Source organism: Parasteatoda tepidariorum, chromosome 2 (assembly GCF_043381705.1).
Source record: "Parasteatoda tepidariorum isolate YZ-2023 chromosome 2, CAS_Ptep_4.0, whole genome shotgun sequence".
Lineage (NCBI taxonomy): Eukaryota > Metazoa > Arthropoda > Arachnida > Araneae > Theridiidae > Parasteatoda > Parasteatoda tepidariorum.
The window spans coordinates 33,081,425-33,096,879 of NC_092205.1; the positions used below are offsets into that span (position 1 = coordinate 33,081,425).

General features: G+C 30.5%; 1 protein-coding gene and 8 non-coding genes across 9 annotated transcripts; all 9 read right to left on the reverse strand.

The window, feature by feature from the left end:
- Positions 1-4,464: 4,464 nt before the first annotated feature.
- On the reverse strand, positions 4,465-15,277 carry LOC110282463 (ribosomal protein L11). The gene is made up of 5 exons (XM_043049879.1): positions 15,118-15,277; positions 14,620-14,742; positions 7,673-7,822; positions 7,354-7,596; positions 4,465-4,552 (listed from the first exon to the last, which is right to left on the reverse strand). The coding sequence occupies exons 1-5, from the start codon at positions 15,157-15,159 to the stop codon at positions 4,514-4,516; spliced, it is 597 nt and encodes a 198-aa protein (XP_042905813.1). The 5' UTR covers positions 15,160-15,277; the 3' UTR covers positions 4,465-4,513.
- Positions 9,466-9,533, reverse strand: LOC122270855 (small nucleolar RNA SNORD38). The gene has a single exon (XR_006226024.1). It is a non-coding gene; the product is annotated as a small nucleolar RNA SNORD38 (small nucleolar RNA).
- On the reverse strand, positions 9,578-9,644 carry LOC122270865 (small nucleolar RNA SNORD38). Its single transcript, XR_006226027.1, has one exon. It is a non-coding gene; the product is annotated as a small nucleolar RNA SNORD38 (small nucleolar RNA).
- On the reverse strand, positions 9,709-9,776 carry LOC122270870 (small nucleolar RNA SNORD38). The gene has a single exon (XR_006226032.1). It is a non-coding gene; the product is annotated as a small nucleolar RNA SNORD38 (small nucleolar RNA).
- On the reverse strand, positions 9,821-9,888 carry LOC122270863 (small nucleolar RNA SNORD38). Its single transcript, XR_006226026.1, has one exon. It is a non-coding gene; the product is annotated as a small nucleolar RNA SNORD38 (small nucleolar RNA).
- LOC122270860 (small nucleolar RNA SNORD38) lies at positions 9,974-10,042 on the reverse strand. The gene has a single exon (XR_006226025.1). It is a non-coding gene; the product is annotated as a small nucleolar RNA SNORD38 (small nucleolar RNA).
- Positions 11,461-11,535, reverse strand: LOC122270868 (small nucleolar RNA SNORD36). Its single transcript, XR_006226029.1, has one exon. It is a non-coding gene; the product is annotated as a small nucleolar RNA SNORD36 (small nucleolar RNA).
- On the reverse strand, positions 13,010-13,084 carry LOC122270867 (small nucleolar RNA SNORD36). The gene has a single exon (XR_006226028.1). It is a non-coding gene; the product is annotated as a small nucleolar RNA SNORD36 (small nucleolar RNA).
- Positions 13,379-13,451, reverse strand: LOC122270869 (small nucleolar RNA SNORD36). Its single transcript, XR_006226031.1, has one exon. It is a non-coding gene; the product is annotated as a small nucleolar RNA SNORD36 (small nucleolar RNA).
- Positions 15,278-15,455: the final 178 nt, after the last annotated feature.

Here is a 15,455-nt window from a genome sequence, read left to right on the forward strand (position 1 = left end):
TGAATTATATTAAGCGATAAGAATTGAGTGTTTTCTAAATAATGCATCTCAATCATATGAATTGCGAATCACTCATTAGGATATAATTGAGCATCGCAACTAGATTAGAGGGATTTAAGAATTACAGTTTGCGATTCTCTTCTAAGAGATTTATGAATCATACAAAGCGATTCTAATTTTTTAAGTTACTTATCGAATCGCATTGCAATGATTACCAGATTTTTGCATAAAACTGACTGGCAAATCACTCATTGCGTTTTGTATTGAAGTAATCAAAGAATCAAACAACGCAATTGGCATTAAAACGACTTATGACTTGCTACTTAGTTCATTTTTCAAACTATCATTTGCTATTCGTATTGTTTCGATCTACAAGTCATACGTTGTGATAGTTTTTCAGGGCTTTCTTTATGTAATTAGATTTACGTGGACATTTCCAAATTAGTTTGGATTTATGTCAAAGTGTAAATAAACGCAATATGGATCCTGCTATTTTGAAAGTCTTGACTTATGAGACAGAGCAACACCTCTTAGATAAGAGCTGGCCTCAGCACGGGTTACCATAAACATTCTTTTGTAGTCCAAACGTAATGGCATTTTCAACCACTGCGCAGCTTACTCGTAGTACCCTTAACGAAATGACATCTTTCTTATTTTTCATCTACTGCACAGTTGACTTCGTTAGATCGGACTACTAAATCGATCCGTGCTGAGGCCTTCCTTCTTCCAGGAGGTGCTGACCCGAGTGGTTTCGGATCTACATCGACGGATCCCTCCTACCCGACAGTCCTAATGCTGCAGTTTTCTCCGAGGCTTTTTCCTTTTATGCTCCTGTGAGACAGGGATCTGCTTTATTTTGGATTGCCGCCTCCAACTTGAATACCTAGCATCCCTTAAGAAAACCATTGTTCTCCTGCCCATTGCAGGGTTACGGGTAATGAAAATGCAGACTACTTAGCAAAAAAGGGCGCCTTAATTATTCAGACTTCTGCTCTATCAAACAGCTTATTAAGACTAAGATGATCTTTAAGACATGTGCTCATGAATAATTTATCGACCGTACTTCTACTATGTCTTGGACTTGAAGGACTACCATCCTAAATTTGCGAAATGGCCCAAGACGAAGAGCGGTTGCTGAACCACAACGTAACTATCAAAGCATCTACATTAGTAGCTGAGGGTTACAAAACATATTAAAAAATTGCCAGAACTATTTAAAAAAGTAAAGTCGAATAACTTAATGTTTCAATGTAATGAGATGGCATTGTTTTGAAAATAGAGAGGAAACCTCGTCTAACCCATGATCTGTCAACCACTTAGAATATATTACATCAGCACCGTGGTCAGTGCGGAATTCGTCATCGCTGGGATTCGAACCCAGTACTTCTCATTGGGAGGTGAACGCTCTTTCGCCTGTGCCACTACGGCTCCCTATAATGGTAGTACATATTTACGCATTTGATATTGCCACCTAGACAAGTAAAATATTATTTCTAATACCTCCCCCCCCCGCATGAATTGAACAAACACTGCTGCCAATGGTGCTGATTCAGACTCACCTGTAATTATCTTTCAGTGCCTATTGCTGAACATGGCAAGATTTTCAATGGATAACATTTTTCTCTGAACCAGATGAATTTAAATTGATAAAATAAATAATTAAAATTCTGAAATGTTTTTTTCTTTCATTTTTTTGAAAGAACACGATAAAAACATTTCATATTATAATAAAATGAGACTGTTAGTGAGGATTCTGTTACAAATTCAGATAATCTGAAACCCGTGAAAGAGAGAGGTGTGGTAAATTTAATTTTAAAAAATTCAATGATTTTAAAGGAGTGCGGATACCTTGCATTTATTTAATTCACACCAGCGGACCCTAGTTTTTCATGGCTATGAAACCTTAAAACCTTTTTGAAGGAATCTAAATAAAGACAATTGTGTGCATATTAATCACAGACATTTATTATTGCTGCTAAAAAATTATATATACAGTAGAGCGCCGGTTATCCGAACCATGTCTGAATTATTATTTTTTTTTAAAAGTTTGGAATACTTTTTAACCTATCAACAATTTTTCTAAATTAAGAATAAACAATAACCCCTACATCTGAAGACCATATTTAATTTACAACCTTTTTAGCAGTTTTCTTATAGTAGCCATGCATACATCAGGGGTGATTGTGAGCCCAAGTCAAAATTCCGGAAAATTTCTTGAGTTAAAAAAAAAAGTTTAAATTGAAAAAAATTAAAACAAGATTTTTCTTCCTTTTTACTCAGTTTGCTTAAAATATTTTTAAAATTTTAGACGTACCTGTACCACTTACACATACCTAGATAAAATTTACAAATAAGTCTTTCTTGAGTTTATGATTATAACTATTTACTGATTAAAAAAAATATTAACCATGAATATAAGCTTATAAAGTATATCTCTGGCTCTCCCTTACAAACAAATAAAATGTTTTTAAGTTCCACCTTTGAAAATTTGATTTCCGGATCACTGATAGCGAAAGGTCCGGAATTTTTCTGGAGCACAATCAGCCCTGATACATGTATTGTGATACAGTTAAACCTACATACCCCTTTCAGGGTGCGTAGCCAAATCTTTGAATCAAAAATAAGCACTTATTAAAACCTTTTCAAGCACTTTACAAAAATTTTCAAGTACTCAAAAAATTCATATTCAATGAATGATATTATTGAAAAACAAAAACTTTTTTATAAAGAGTTTTAGCGTTAAAAAAACAAACCCAAAAAGAAACGGACGTAAATCAAAACAATCAGTACTTTCCCACATCACCGAGTGAATTCAACTTGACCCTGAACAAAAGTACCCTTACCCCCTACGTCAAAAAAGTGTTAGAAGTAAAATAAAATAAACAAGAATAAAATTAAATTAAATTGAAAAACATTTCATAAGGATCTGATATTCTCTATCCGAATTGGAGCACTCGGGTTTCGATTTTAAGTGTGCGCGCATGCGCAAGTCATAACGTAGGTACGACATGAAGTAGTACCCCATTTTTCGTGAAATGCATGGGATTCACCAGATATCACTGAAGAAAAAAAGCACTTTTTAAAAACACCAGCTGAAAAAAGCACCTTTAAAAGTTTTTAAAAACGAAATCCCCAAAAAAGCACCTTTAAGTACTTTTTACAAACGCTACGCACCCTGCCTTTATAACTGAAAATTATCTTCCAAGAATGCGAGCTTCATTTTGATAGTCTACAATGGTTGGAATGCAGAAGGAGTTTATGAATAGATAAGTGCTGAAGTTCTATAATTGGGGGATGGGTAGATGTCACTTATGGTTAACGATTACAGTGCTTGGAATCTTAAATCTCGGAATAAAATTCTTAACAAAAAAAAACAAACGAAACTGAAGTTTCTGAACCAGTAGATCTTTCGGATGAAAATGAAATTGGTGCTGAAATTTTGAAGGAAAATCTGAACTCCACAGACGAAGAAGTAGGTGATCAAGTTCAAGATAGTGGACCTTCTCATATAGATTTTGCAATGAATTGGCTAAAATGTTATGATGTTGATTCAGTTCGGTTGATTTATTTAAAAAGAATAAAGGATATATGGCTACTAAAAAAAAGCTTCTTTTAAACGAAGTCTTTGCTGGCTTTCTTTTGCAATGGAAAATACTGAAATATGTGGTAAAATCAGTAATAAAAAATTATAAAATACTGAAATCTGATAAAAATAATTCAAAATGAAAAAAAAAAACATTAAGAAAATTAATTAAAAATATTTAAAAGTTGAAAAAAAAAAAACTGATAGTATTAAGCCTACAAAAGGTGAGCAGGGAAGTTAGTGTATAAATAATAACCATTTACATTAGATTTTAAACAACTTCCCAATTATCCGAACCATCTTCGGTCCCAAGCAGTTCGGATAATCGGCGCTCTACTGTACTAATTTCTCTCTTAGGCATTCTATTTTAAATATAACTCCATTAAGGCAATACAAATAAGTAAATAATGGATTATCGCATACCTGCAAACCCTGGAGAGAAAAAATAACCAAGACCTTTCTTTACCCGTGACGTAGTTTTAATACAATATGCAAAATCAAAAATAAACACTTAATTTTAACATCAGGTAGCAGTAAAATTACTTTTCACCAGAAAGTAAATATGATTCCTTATTTATTTTATCTTGCTCTGCAATATCTTTTTAAACTGTTTTCATGCAATTCAATTTCTAGTTGTTCGAGATAATTGTAAAATATAGGAGGCTGCATTATATGTTATTATATGACTCGACAGATATGTTATTTATAGGATCTCCAGATTCCAAAATGAAGAACTAAATCCCCCCCATGTACTTACTAAATAATGTGATTAAATGTAAGGTCCCCCAATCCAGTTTATTTCAACCCTCAAAATAATAATAATAATAAAAAAAATAAGACAGGCTCATTCACCAGGACTAGAAATAAAGACAAAACAAAGATGACGATTTTTTTTCTTTATTTTATTAAATGAAACAATCAGACATGGATTTATTTACTACTCTTGGTGGGAAGAATGATACCATCATACTGAAAAGAGAAAAAAGTGATAAGAAATCAAAGATCAGAACAGAGATATAATATTAAATATACTATGCTCAGAAAAAGTTAAAATAAAGCTCAATTAATGTTACAAAAACAAACTAATACTGGCTCTATGAGCAAGAGCATTTTTCAACAGCCAAAGACAGAAATGCCTTAACAGGGAGAATCTTTTCTTACTTTATAGAATTGTAACTAGCGCTCACATACCAAAAAGGCATATAGTTTTTTTTTACATTAAATTAACCACTTCAGCAAACAGCTTTAAATGACAACTTAAAATAGCGGAAAAGCATAAACCATTTCTTATTACTCCTTAGACAATACTAAACAAATATAATTAAAATGTATTAATATTACTATTACAATACTAAACAAATATAATTAAAATTTCATTACTATGAAAATAACTTGCTTAAAAATCTACCGAATTAAGCTGAACTCAAGACTTCCTAGCATCATTAGTGAATGATAGAATATTCTTCATATGAAACACAACATAGCTCCACAGAAAGATTACTTAACTTATTCCTGGAATACTTTGCCAGTGTTTGAGCTGACCAACTTTTTTCTGATCACTCATCGAGTGCCATAAAATTTTAAAGACACTTAGTTGCAAAACAAAAATTCGGTTGATATTCAGAGATGCATCAATCATAAATTGTGAATTATTCCGGCAACTAATAATTTACATCATGAATGCACAAGATAAAATTAGAATAAGGCAGAGCTTCCTAACCCCTCAACTGCCAAGTAAAATGAACGTGACTCACTCCCCAGTGACACCGTTTTTCGCTCAAGTGCACTTTCTTACACGGAGTTTTGGAGGGGGAAATGATGCACGCTTTGCAATTTAAAAACAGTTATATATTTTATATATTTATTTAACATATATTTTACAAGACAAGAAAAAGGAAAGAAAGAAAATACAAAATTCAAACTAAATAATAAAAATACGATTAATACGATATCACTTTTCCATAACATCCTTCTCCCATTCCCCCTCCTCCGAAATACATTCGCAACGCAAACACTTCCAAGGCCATTTTACTGCATTCTGAAGTAGGGGGTGTAATTCTATTTATAGCAGCACAATGCAAAGAATCGTACTCCGGGAAAGTGTATATATACGCCTGCGGTAGTTAAGGGGTTAACTAATTCATTTACAATGTCTTATAGTGACCGCACATTCAACTGATCTTCAAAGCCAGGAAAGTGGCTGAAACAGTGCTGTTACATATTAAGCTCGACTCTGTATCTTTGAGGAAAGAAGAAGCTTGTTTACACAATTCAGAACTAGACCAAAGATGAGGAAAAATAACTACATTTCGCCTTAAAACAGGGACAAAGCTAACTTAGTCATATCAAAGCTAAAAATAGACTAATCGTCCATTTACAGCCTAAAATAAAGAATTGAAAAATGTTTCTCTTATTAGTACCATTATTAGTAAATTGGTAACAATGGGTTGCAACAAGAATTGATGTGGCACAAATATTTATATAAACTGTAAGTCTTATACAAATAAGCCTCAGCCGATGCAGTGCTCAATATTATGTTAGATCCATAATTTTTTAAAATTTAATGTAATATTTACTTAAACTAAGTTCACCCTCGGAATAAACAAGAGCAAGGTGCTTCCTCACAGAAAAGGGTACCCAGAGTTTTGAAAGGGCACTCACTAAGGTTAAAATTAATCAAAATATGTAACAACTGAATTTGATCCTCTATTTTTAAACTACCCACTTATACTATAGTTCATTCGACAGGAGTTGGCACTCAGCCCCGCTTTCATCATGTGGCATCCGACGTTATTAAGTCGCCATTTTTTAGGAGAAGGACGCGAACAATCCTGCTATTCAGCGATCGCATGACACTTATTTCGCAATGGTAATGTGAATTTTTTTTTTAAAACATGAAATATTTAATAAATTTGATGGTATTCCTATCTTTTGAGACAATTTGCTACAATATAGCCAGAGTAATGAAAGGCAGATAAAGCGTAGTAAGAGACTGAAAAAGAATTCACCGTATGCATTTGGCACACATTAAGGGCAGGGAAACTTTTGTCATCTTACTCCTACACTCAAAATGAACTTGTCTGAGGAGGTGGAGACAAGTGCCAACTCCCGGTGAACGAACTATATTTTATGTGTATTTCAAAAAGGAATTCTTACTCCATATCAAAAAATGAGATTAATTAGTAGTTAATAAATTAACCTATAAGCTTTTTTCTACAAGTTATATTGAAAATTATAAAAAAATCAACATTTAAAGGTGCGTTAAAAACAGGTATTAAAAATTAATTAATACACCCCTTTATCCAAAAAAGAAAAACATAACCAGCTTAGAATAATCTTAACAAAATAAAAATTTGCAATAGCAATAAGAATGAAACCTATAAAAACAATTTTACCAGATAAATTATTAATTAAACAATTCAACTTTTTGAAAATGGAACAAGAATATAAAGGCGGTGTTTTTGAAAGTGGCCGGCAGGGCGGGCCACTCTCCCCCAAAACACTCGGGACAGACTTACATTATCAGTGATATTTTAAACTGCTATATTGCAGAAGATGCAAAATAGCAGATTAATCTGTTTCTCTTATTAGTACCATAATCAGTAAATAGGTGATAATGGGTTGCAACAAGATTTGATATAGCACAAAAAATTATTTAACTGAAAACTTATACAAACAAGCTTCAGCCGATGCAGTGCATATTCTTCAAAGCAGAGAGACAACATAAAATTGCACTTTCATATAAATCTTAGCAAGGTCACATAGATTACCTTTTGCTGAAACCATTTCATTGCTTCTTCTTTACATAGACGATGTTTTGAGCCGACAGTTCCCTTATTCCTTCTCCTGTATGCCACATTGAATCCAGGCCGTCCTAAAACTACATAAAAATCAAGTCCGTAGATACCAATTGATGGATCATATTTAATACCCAAGTCAATGTGTTCTTGAATTCCAAAACCAAAATTGCCTGTATCAGAGAAGTTGTCTCTTTTTAATTCATATTCTCGAACCTGAAAGTGAATGACTTTTAGAAATACATAATAGTTCAATCAACAACAGTTTAGACTGAATTATATCAATTTTTACCTTAAGACCTTTTTCTAAAATTTCTTCAGCCTTAGGCCCTCTAACAGTACAGTGAACAGCTATTTTTTCATTTCTTCTGATACCAAAGGACCTAACAGTATACCTTGCCTTGGAGAACACAGGTTGCTGACCAGTCAATTGCTCCAACACCTTAAAAATGAAATCAATAAATGCTACTTAGAGCTGACATCAATATACTTCATACTAAGTAAAAATCATATAATTTATATAAATTGAGATAAGACCGCTGGAAGAATTAAACTAAAACAAATCTTAATCTGGGAAGAAAAAAATACTCAGCATAAGTAAGTAAATTTGCATACAACAGAAAATACGTAGCAAACAGGATTTGCACTAGAGAAATGAGGAAAAAAAAACGTACACATAAAATTAGTAATTCCTAGAGTAAAAACTAAGGTCACCAGAATTTATAAAAATAAATAAAGGCATGTAAGACAAAAAAGCAAATCCTTTCCCTGGTCAGGAATGAGTTAGCATACTATGCAGAGAATGAAGACACAGAGCATTATTTTATCTAATTAAACCAAAGAGACAACAAATATCCGCAAAGGGAATCTGATTCCGCCAGACATCAGAAACTATGGGTAACAAAAGCAGTAATATACATTGACAAATGTCCCCACATTTTTTCTTTAGTTCTATTGTCAAGCTTATACAATATTTAATAAATAAAAATGAGCAATAAATGAAAAAAAATTTCCCCCAGGTTCTTTCATATCCTGATTAGACTGTAGTACGTCAGCAGAATTACTAGAAATAAAAGTGAAGAGCTAGTATCAGAAACTTAAATGGTGGTAAAATATCTCATCACTCACAAGTCAAGAGTAGCAAATTAGATCATCACCCACTAGCATTTAGCACAGGGAAGCCATAAAGTTTATTATTTTCTATAGCAATCAGTATCAGAAACCTAAATGGTGGTAAAATCTCATCACTCACAAGTCAAGAGTAGCAAATTAAGTCATCATTACTGAGTATATTTTGTTATATCAAGAGGAGAAAAAAAAAACCTCACCGCAGCAAATATACAACAAGTTATGTTTTGAAATCAACAGAAGTGAAAGATTATAATAAGCTAATTTTCTACAATAGTAACTATCAGACCCCAAGGATAAATTAACAACAAACAATTTAGTAAGAATAATTCAGCAACATAATTAACTAACATAGTTTTACATGGTTTCAAATACTATGGTAAAAACTCAGGGTATTATCATATTGCCCAATACTCTAATATTATACAGAAATTTTATCCAAGCAACACAAAATTTTGAGAAATTAGAAGTAAACTACAAAACAGAATTGTATATTAGCCAGTTTTATATACCCTTTTAATTTACACATTAAGCATGATATAGTCAGAATAGTTTCTTAATGTGCAATCAGTAGCATAACTGACAAATTTCTCAACAGCAGATGATAAATGTTAGATAAGAAAGTTTTAATTTTTCAACAAATGTATCTTTCAGTAAAATTCTCTTCTTCAACATGCTAATCAGTAGCAGAACTGACAAAATTTTTCATCATAAAAGTACATACCCAAGAAAATTAAGACCATGTGCTAGACAACTATTTGAACATTACCTTAGCAAGTTTTTTAAGCACAAAAAATGCTACAATAATATTAAGTTTAGTCTTTCAGTGAAAAAAATTTTCTTCAACAATCAGTAGCAGAAGTGAAAAATTCAGATAAAAAAATTGCAAAAGAGAATTATCATTTAGAATTATTACTAATTCCTGGAATAAATTTTACATTAAAAAATGAGTATTTATCTTTCAGTGAGAAAATTTTCTTCAACATGCATCAGTAGCAGAACTGACAAATTTCTCATCACAAAAATCGTAAGAGTTTTAAACAGCAAAAACCTAAAAACATATTTCGAATTTCAGTGAAATAATTTTCTTCAATATACTAATCAGTAGCAGAACTGACAGATTTCTCATCATGAAAACCTTAACAAAACTTATTGAGAATTATTTAAAATTATTAAAATATTTTAAATTAAAAATAATTATTTTTCAGTGATAAAATTTTCTTCAACATGCATCAGTAGCAGAACTGACAGATTTCTCATCACAAAAATTGTAAGAGTTTTAAACAGCAAAAACCTAAAATCATATTTCGAATTTCAGCGAAATAATTTTCTTCAATATGCTAATCAGTAGCAGAACTGACAGATTTCTCATCACAAAAACCCAAAGATTTTAAATCAACAAAACATAAAAAAACGTATTTAGAATAATTTAAAATTATTAAAATATTTTATATTAAGAACAATTATTTTTCAGTGATAAAATTTTCTTCAACATGCATCAGTAGCAGAACTGACAAATTTCTCATCATAAAATCCCTAAGAATTTTAAAATAAAAACCTTCTGTTTGGTAGTGTTTAAATATAAAATAATTGAATATATATATATATTTTTTTAAAGAGAACATGATCATAATAATTTAATATTATTATAAGTAACAAACTAAATCAAAAAGAAAGCCTGAACATTAAGTCATTTAGGTAGGACCTTTATTTACTTATGAAACAAAAAAACAGTATAAGAATAAGACTATATCAGATAGAGCTAATAAATTTTATCATATATATCAACTTGGCTTTAGTCATCATGACAGACAGGTTATAAAAATGCAATGAAGATAAGCATACAACTAATTGAAGATATTTTAAAAAAGATTAGGAAATTCCCTGATCAGAAAGAAATTTAGGATCAATAACATGAAAAAGCTAAAAATAATCATCAGAGTACCAAATGTCTTCAACATACTTATCAGTAGCAGAACTGGCAAGATTTCTCATCACAAAATATTCACAAGATCACTTTAGAATTAAGGAACGATTAGATTTTAAACACATCTGAAAACCCCAGTATTTTAGGTAAATACTCATTTTATATGACAATAAACATCAAAAAATATAGAATCATAAACAAAATCTCTAAGCATACACGTACAGACAATTTTTTTTTTTTTTTAAAATCATTATCAATTTAATTTAGCAAGCTTCAGGCACAAAAATGGTGGTAAGATTGCTCATCATGTTACATCAAGAGTAGCAAATTTAAATCATCATAAGCATAATTCACTCACTAAATTGAAACTAGGAGAGGAAAAAAAAAGCAACTTAAAATATTGATTTTAAATTAAAAAAATAAATAATCTGCTTGTAGAAGTTGCCCAACTAAATTTATAAAATCTAATTAACTATCAGACCTCAGACACTCAAATGGTGGTAATATTATTCATCATATCACTCAAGAGTAGCAAATTAATTCATCACAGGCCAGGTTACTCAGAATTAGGAAAGCTTAAGAAAAACTAAAATTTAATCTTGAATCGAATCATACTTGAAAATGATGTCAAACAGTTCAAAGTCATAGTTAAAAACTTCTTAAGAATTATCCTGATAATATTAAATAAAGTTGCACAATTTATTATTCTAAAAAAAAAAGAAAAAAAAGTAACAGAAAACATAGCATGCTTGACAGCTTACGAGTTTCAGCCACTTAAATGGTGGTTAGAATTCTCATCATATTACATCAAGAGTAGCAAATTATAGCATCACAAACTCGTAAATTAAAACTCACATACAAACAGTACAAACTCACTTAAAAAAAAATTAAGATATTAAGTAGCTAAAACTATTCAAGTTAGTAACTAAATTTCTCTTTTTGTTTGTCTACCAATTTAAAGAAAGCCTGAACATCCATCCTAAGAGTGAATCCTTGTCAATTACAATAGTGCAACAGTTAAATGTATAAGTCAGAGTTAAAAAGCTCGTAAAAATGTTCTTCATAACATTTCAGTATAAATATATCTCTCATCATTCAAAATAATAAATTAAAGCATTATATCAAGTAATTCCATAGCACTATTTTCTCATAAAGCAAATTTGCAGATAACAAAATTCACTAAAGATAAGCAGTAAAATATGATTTTTACAGAGAAAATTTCTATTTGGATCAGAAACAAAAAAATATTCGCTGCAACATTTACCACCTTTGCTAGAAAACTACCAAGAGTCCAAAACAATCAGAGTTAAAAAGCTCATTAAAATATAGCCTTCAGGAAACATTAGGACAGATAAATCTCATCATGATAGATAAATCGACTAAAGGAACAAAATAGTTAAAATTACATTCAGAGTTAAAAAGCTCGTAAAAATATCCTTCACATCACATCAGGATTAATAAAACTCATCATCGTTCATGAAATTTTAAACCCATACATAGGGCATTAACACAAAAATCTCTACATCCAGGTCATGTCATTTAACAGTTTTAATCTAGAACAGTGGTTTCCAACTGGCGGCCCTCGAACTAAAATGTATAAGTAGTTACCTTTTAGCGTACAATTTTCACAAAACTTTATATGGGTTTAAAATTCTTTTCTTTCATCATAAAACTTCTTACATTAATTTATAATTCAATACTTTCGTTTACTAAAAACTGACAGTAATATATAATGTTTCTTCAAACATAAAAGAGTCCTATATAAAATTTTGATGAAGTTGCGGCCTGCCATTAGACTGGAGATTTTAATTGTGGCCCCAGCCTCATGTAAGTTGGAAACCCCCGATCTAGAATTTATATTCTTAGCTTACAAATTTTATGAACAAATTATCTAACCCAAAAGTTGGCAATTTAAAGCATTTTGAACTAGCTGATACAGAAAACACTGATCATGTTGCAGTAAAAGATCAGATAAGGAATTCACTCTATACCAAAATAATCATTATCAGATAGAGCTAATAATTTTTTATATCATTATAAATCTATTTGGCTTTAATCATCATGACAAACAGGATATAAATAAGCCCAATAAAAAGAGATACACACATATATATGCACAAGTAATTATCTAAGAATTGACTAGAATCAGAACAGAAGAGTTAGAATATTGAGCTACGCTAAATACAACCATACATCAATTGAGAGGTTAACTCAATAATTGTCACCTAAACACTATTCCAAATAACTATATTTATAAGCCTTTCTAGTTGTATCAGATAGAGCTAATATACTTTCACTTACAAGTCAGTCTTGCATCTATCATCAAATAAATTAGTTATAAAAGAAAGAGTTTGAATCAACTGTAATTTTACTTTGATNAGCAAACTTTAAATTTTGCTATCTACCATAGCTTCTCACAACCAAGGCCATTTATTCTATAAGTGCTAAAAAGCTCATAAAAATAAAATAAAATACTAAGTTTTTTCTGTCTACCATTTTAAAGAAAGTCAGCACATCACAAAAGAGTGAATTTACATAAACTAGTCAATTAAAATATTGTAATAGCTAAAACGTATACGTCAGAGTTAAAAAGCTCGTAAAAATGTTCTTCATAACATTTCAGTATAAATATATCTCTCATCATTCAAAATAATAAATTAAAGCATTATATCAAGTAATTCCATAGCACTATTTTCTTAAAAACCAAATTTGCAGAAAACAAAATTCACAAAAGTTAACTACGATTTTTGCAGAGATATAATATCAATTTGGATCAGAAACAAATATACGCTGCAACATTTACCACCTTTGCTAGAAAATTACCAAGAGTTCAAAACAATCAGAGTTAAAAAGCTCATTAAAATATATCCTTCAGGAAACATTAGGACAGATAAATCTCATCATGATAGTAAAAAATGACTAATGGAACAAAATAGTTAAAATTACACTCAGAGTTAAAAAGCTCGTAAAAATATTCTTCACAGCACATCAGGATTAATAAAACTCATCATTGTTCATCAAATTTTAAACCCATACATAGGGCATTAACTCAAAAATCTCCACATCCAGGCTATGTCATTTAACAGTTTTGATCTTGAACAGTGGTTTCCAACTGCCGGCCCTCTACAACATATTAGTAGTCATCCTTTTGCGTACAATTTTGTAAGGGTTTAAAACTCTTTTCCTTCATCAAAACCTCCCCTAATTTCTTCATTTCTGTGAAATTTTTACCAACGGTGCAAAAAAATTATTTTCCAGGTTTTGCATTCACGAAAATCGTTATTCAAATGCAAAAATAATCAAATAAAATAATCATTTTTATTTTATATCTTCGTAAACATATCAAAAAATTTATCAAAGTTCTCAGATTTAACTTTTTGAAGCCACTCAATTTGGAAATATGCAACTAAATATTTTTTAAAATCTACTTCTTACTTTAATTTGTAATTCAACACTTTTGCTTACAACAACTTAATAAAAAATTGACAGCAGTATTTAATGATTCTTCAAACATAAAAGAGTCCTATATAAAATTTTGATAAAGTTGCGGCCCCAGCCACATGTAAGTTGGAAATCACTGACCTAGAATCTATATTATTAGCTTAAGGAAAAATCATCTAACCCAAGAGTTAGCAAAATTAAAACATTTTGAACTAGCTGAAACAGAAAATACTCATTATGCTGCAGTAAAAGATCAGATAAGGAATTCACTGTATGCCAAAATAATCACTATCAGATAGAGCTAATAAATTTTATATCATTATAAATCTATTTGGCTTTAATCATCATGACAGACAGGATATAAACAAGCCCAATAAAAAGAGATACACACACATATATGCACAAGTAATTATCTAAGAATTGACTAGAATCAGAACAGAAGAGTTAGAATATTGAGCTACGCTAAATACAACCATACATCAATTGAGAGGTTAACTCAATAATTGTCACCTAAACACTATTCCAAATAACTATATTTATAAGCCTTTCTAGTTGTATCAGATAGAGCTAATATACTTTCACTTACAAGTCAGTCTTGCATCTATCATCAAATAAATTAGTTATAAAAGAAAGAGTTTGAATCAACTGTAATTTTACTTTGATCTTGATTTGAAATAATACAAACTTTAAATGGTGGTTAAAAACATATTACGCTACATATTTACGAAGAAAACTTATCTTACCTTTGCTGCTCTTGTAAGCCTATCACCAGATTCACCAACACAAATATTTAAGCATAGTTTACGGATTCTCACTTCTCGCATAGGATTCTTTTCTTTATCTTTGTTTCCGGCCTTCAGGCTTTTCTAAACAATTATGAAAGCGTTAATCTAACATTTAGATTTAAATAAAAATTATACATACAATGGTAATCGCATGCTAATAAAATAAACAGTAATAAACAAGATTCTTGCGACCTACAACAAATATTTACAAACTAAGACGTTACCCTAATATAAAATGATTTTTAATTGTATTATTTATACTTCATAATCTAAGAAATACACATCGGTATGAATTATGTTTTTAATTTTTCAGTATATATGAAATACATCATACTTGCTCTAAATTGTTACGAAATAATTTACTCGTCAGAAAATTGATATTACAAGATTAACATTTAATAAATAAATATATAGCTAGATAAAAATAGTTAGAGGATTATAATAGATTGAACTTACAGGCCTCGGAATTTTTAATTTTCTGGTACCAGCCTTCACCATTTTTAGTTCGCGTGTTATGAAATATCACGTCGAATCTCGTCCATTCAGTTTTCGGTCAACAGTGATCGATGTAGCCGTAGCCATCCGTAGTAACCAAAAAGTTGAAAAAAGAAAAGACCAAGGTGGCCAAGAAACTTTATTTTCAAGGAGCATGGAATCTTTTGAACTTACTCAATTGAATCCATTCCGCAATGGATTGAATTTTTTTAAGTTTTAACAAGTCTTAATAAATGATAATTAACAAATAATCACAATAAATGTTAATTAACAAATTTATTTAAAAGTATTATTAAACA